Below are 4,910 nucleotides of genomic sequence, written 5' to 3'. Positions count from 1 at the left end.
TCATTGCAGCTCCATTTGACATGTTATCATGTTTGGAGAGCCTCCATTGTATGCACGTAAGTTATGACATTTTTGGATCATACTTGCAATAAAAAGCAGTGATTTTTTGGTCTGCATATATGTCCTCTCCATTGTTCTGGACTTAATTCTGATATAGTAATTGATTATTCAGTTTTATTCAATTGTTATAAAAAGTGGGAAGCAGCATTGAATTACAAAGATCTTGGCGATACCCAAACATTAACTTGATTACCGAACTCTAAGAAATCTATTGGCAATGGGACAGGTCAGCTTTGGGTTTTGTTAAAGGTATTTGTCATCTAAAGAGGTGGCTTAAAAATTAATGAGGTAGAGATGAAATAGAAAGAGGAGGGACAATTGTGAGTGTTTTTTAAAAGAGAGAAAATAAGTGTCAAAATCACCAAATATGTGGTTAATATGTTGACAAGAAGGAAAGAAACTACACACTTTATTATCTAGAACTACAAATCCACCTACAAGAAAGAAAGAAAGGAAAAAAAAAATATTTGAGGAACAATAAGAAACTATCTAATTAGATTTGCACATGCATGCACCATCACTTGCTTGTACTTGAATTCCTTCCATCCAAATATAAAATTTTGGATTCTTCAAATAAGGTAATGGTCATTATGTAAACTGCAAAGAAGTTGTACTGGTAAAAAATAATTTTCAAAATTCTAATACGTAAATTAAGGCTGGAGCCATACTCAAGTTTAGTGGACTTGGGTACTGCTAACACAGTACTCAAGTCCTAGAAACTCGAGTATGAAATTGGACGATTCACTTATTTATACCCAAGCCATACTCGAGTTTAGTGGACTCGAGTACTTCTAACACAATACTTGAGTCCTAGAAACTCAAGTATGAATCTAGATGATTTCACTCATTTTGCTATACTCGAGCCATACTCGAGTTTAGTGGACTCGGGTACTTCTAACACAGTACTCGAGTCCTAGAAACTCGAGTACCAAGTGGCACACTTATTACCCACACCTACTTACTGGCACCAAGTAATTTTGTAACAAAATAACCCCTTGCCAGCTTTCATCTATTTTTAGTATCTATCTTTCCAAGTCCATGTGACGAGTCAGAAGGCTTACTGGAAGCAGAAGCTTTACTAGTGGTTGGGTCACCATCTGCAAGTCTTTGACTCTCAATGTCAGTGTCTCCATCCAAGACCAACGTGCTGTCCATTTAACCTTTGGGTCAACCTTGTTGTGATCAGTACATAGAGGTAATAGTTAAATGCTTAGTTTTAGATTGTGTTTGCATGGGGTTCCTATGAGATTTTTATGCATGGGGTGTATTTCATGGCAGAGTTTTGCAACATTAACTATGTACAGCTGGTGATATATATATATATATATATATATATATATATATATATATATATATATATATATATATATATATATATATGTAACTTTTTTGTCAAAACAAATGGAGCACAAATATAAAAGAATTAAGCTTGACCATATGATAGCAAATAGAGACCATGCATAGTAAGATTATTTTATTCAGAACCACCATGTGAAGGACACATGAAAAAGTAATTGCTTGATAGTTGAAATATATGCAATTCCTTTTAATTTGTAAGTTACACACATACACGTAGTGGTGTAAACACAATGAAATTAAGTAAATTCTTTGAAAATATTCAATCCAACAACGCCTTCAGAATAAGCAAGTGCTAGAACTACACACACACACACACACACACACACACACACACATATATATATATGTACACATTTATTAGTAAAGGTTAGTAGATTTCCCAAATAGTAACAAGTATAGTTCACGTGTGGCTTAATTGTATAAAACTAATGGGTTGATAGATAGAGGTATTATGATATTTTGTTGACTTTTACAATAATAAGGGTGTTCACAATAATATGAATTCATTACTCAACAAAGAAATTGGCTTAATAAAATAAAGTCGAAATTGTTGACCTTTTATTATAAAATAAATTCGATATGGTTAAGTACACATTATGTCTATGTGTATAAATTATTTGAATGATCGAGATTCAATTATTTATATGTCTATACACAAAGTCGAGGAGGTTGAGTTTGAATATATATTGTTTTTATCATACGCCAAATTTATGTAAGTAATTATAGATTATGACAACTTTTATATTGTTAATAACAAGTTGGTGATGGATTTTCACTTTTTCTATGTGTACTACGATGGAGATACGTATTATCATAAGTTGCATGGGTTGTCATACCAAAGCTCGAACCAAAAGCAAAAATGTGTTAAGGTGAAGTGTGGGATAGGTCTTATGAAATTGCAAAAAAAGAATATTGAAGGCAATGGGGGTTAGAACACTCTAGGCATAACATTTCCATTGTGTACTGAGCACCTCAACGAGTTGTAAACACCCAGGTTTTCTACAATTCATTACAGTTATCAGGTGGCGCTGAAGTGAAGATGACGTGGGAAGTTGTTGAACAAATGGTGGTGAAAGGATTTGTTGCTTCAGATTTCTATGTCATTGTTGAGCTCGCCACAGTAGAGGTTGGAGAGGGTTCACAACATACTATTTTGGATAGAACTGTAGATGAGTGCATCGACTCAATACCATTACAGTCTCACCAAGGGTGTGCAGAGAGCACAAAATATAGGTATGGCAGTGAACCGTGGCAGACATTTCCCCATGTGAACTCGATTGAGGAGGAGGAAGGGCCCAGGAAGTGCATGAAGGAGAGCATTTATCTCATGATGAGCTGCATGGGGGCACATCCGAAAATGAAGATGATCACGGACTTGGTGATGATGCAACCCATATTGATGTTACTAGGGATGACTTCGAGGAGCTCCTAGATACCATGGGTGGACATGAGGATGTTGATTATATCAAAGATGTGGTTGTAGAAGAGAATAGAGACACATGCCCTGATCTCGATATTAAGTCGAAATGGTTCACCAAAAACACTTGGGATAATATGTTTGATCTGTCACCGGTTATGCAAGCAGAAGTATCAAGTTGGATGCCTGGGGAGCAGCCAATGAAAGGGATGGTATTAGTGACTAAATTGGCGGTGCAACATGCGTTGACTTGGTACGCAGTGTGAGAGAATTTTAGCTTCAAAACTGAGCATTCAGACTCAGAAAGGCTTATGGTGAGTTACGAGGATGATTCCTATCCATGGTCAGTCCGTGCAATCTGTTGTAAGAAAGATAATGTTTGGAAGATTGCAAAATGTAAGGGCCCCCACACGTGCGACAAAATTCAGAATGCTCATGATGGTCGGATGATTGATTCGGCGTTCCTAGTATACGTACTTGAGCACTATATACGAGAAGACCCCGTGTATAAGATAAAGAACTTACGCCATGTTGCTTTGGCAGACTTAAAACACGAAGTATCTCACTACAAGGTATTCTTTGACTTGCATTCTTTTTTCAATACAATGTAGAGACATCAGTCTTGATGGAAGTATAACATGATATTTTTTCCCAAAACCCACAAATACCTTATATTATGAAAAATGAAATTGAAAAAAAAAAAAGGAATAAAGAGAAAGAAATATTATCTTCATCTTATAGCTTTACAAGTCTTGATTTGTTTTCTTCAACTATAATTATTTAACTTGTATTCATTTCTAATGTAATCATTATGGTTCACATACAAGGTATGGGATGCCAAACAAAAGGCCGTTGCAGCTATATACGGGGATTTTAAGGAGTCTTATGTAGAGTTGTTGCATTTTTTGGCAGGACTTAATAATGCAAGTCTGGGTACAAAGTATAAGTTACTAGTGAATGATAATTATGAACGAGGAACCTGTACATTCAAGTCCGTATTTTGGGCGTTTTGTCTATGTATTGTTGGGTTCAAGCACTGTAGGTCTGTGATTAGCATTGATGCAACCCACCTCTATGAAAAATATAAAGGGAAATTGATGATTGCAATGGAGACAAATGCTAATAATAAGATTTATCCACTAGCCTTTGCCGTTGCCGAAAGCGAGAGCACAGAAACTTGGGGTTGGTTCTTGGCTTGTATAAGAAGGTATGTTACCGACTGGAGCAAGCTGTGCATCATATCTGATAGACCCCCTAGGATACAAGCTGTCTTCAGAGACACTAATCGAGACTTTTTGCAGCATCCCATGATAGAACATCATTACTGCCTTTGTCATCTATGCAGTAACGTCAACACTAGATGGAACAATGAAATTTTAAAGAATTTAGTATGGAGGGCAGCAAGTGCCACCCATGAGCGAAAGTTCAATGCCACCTTCGATTTGATTGAAAATGTCAATCGGGATGCGCACCAATATCTGAAGGATGTGCCTAAAGAGAAATAGGCTCTAACTTTTGACGAGGGTTACCATTATGGGGCGATGACTACAAACGTCTCTGAGTGCTTCAATGGTGTTCTAAAGGGTGCTCGTAGCATACCCATTACGGCAATGGTAAAATACACATGGTTCAAACTGAATGCTTACTTCGATAATCGTTACAAAAAGAGCATAGTGCAGTTGAATTCAGGGAAAAATTGTGTAAATATGCCTTGGATATCTTCATGAGAAATAAGGCGAAGGCGGAGCATCACAGGGTGACGAGATTGAACGCGTAACAACAATCATATCAAGTAGATACACCACATAATCCAGGGATTGCTGGACATGGGGATCACACACATGGAGTTAATATACTACAAAGAACTTGCACATGTTAGAAATGGAAATTGTACAAGATACCATGTTCATATGTCATTGCAGTTTGTATTAGGTATCGACATGATGTAGAGCAGTACATTGACCCATGCTATAGCGTGAATGCACTGTTTTGGAGCTATGCTCCCATTTTCCCTGCGTTGAAAGATAAACTATCATGGCTGAATCCTAAAGAAACTCAAAGGGTCGTCCCTAAC

At 36.7% G+C, this 4,910-nt stretch overlaps 1 protein-coding gene across 1 annotated transcript; it reads left to right on the top strand.

Moving 5' to 3' along the window:
• Positions 1-2,856: 2,856 nt before the first annotated feature.
• On the top strand, positions 2,857-4,341 carry LOC142644155 (uncharacterized). The gene is made up of 2 exons (XM_075818830.1): positions 2,857-3,048; positions 3,664-4,341. The coding sequence occupies exons 1-2, from the start codon at positions 2,857-2,859 to the stop codon at positions 4,339-4,341; spliced, it is 870 nt and encodes a 289-aa protein (XP_075674945.1).
• The last annotated feature ends 569 nt before the right edge of the window (positions 4,342-4,910 follow it).

The sequence above is a fragment of the Castanea sativa genome, chromosome 7 (genome assembly GCF_040712315.1).
Source record: "Castanea sativa cultivar Marrone di Chiusa Pesio chromosome 7, ASM4071231v1".
Taxonomy (NCBI): domain Eukaryota; kingdom Viridiplantae; phylum Streptophyta; class Magnoliopsida; order Fagales; family Fagaceae; genus Castanea; species Castanea sativa.
The sequence above is the reverse complement of the archived record's forward strand: the minus strand, read 5'-3'. Positions and strand labels throughout refer to the sequence as shown.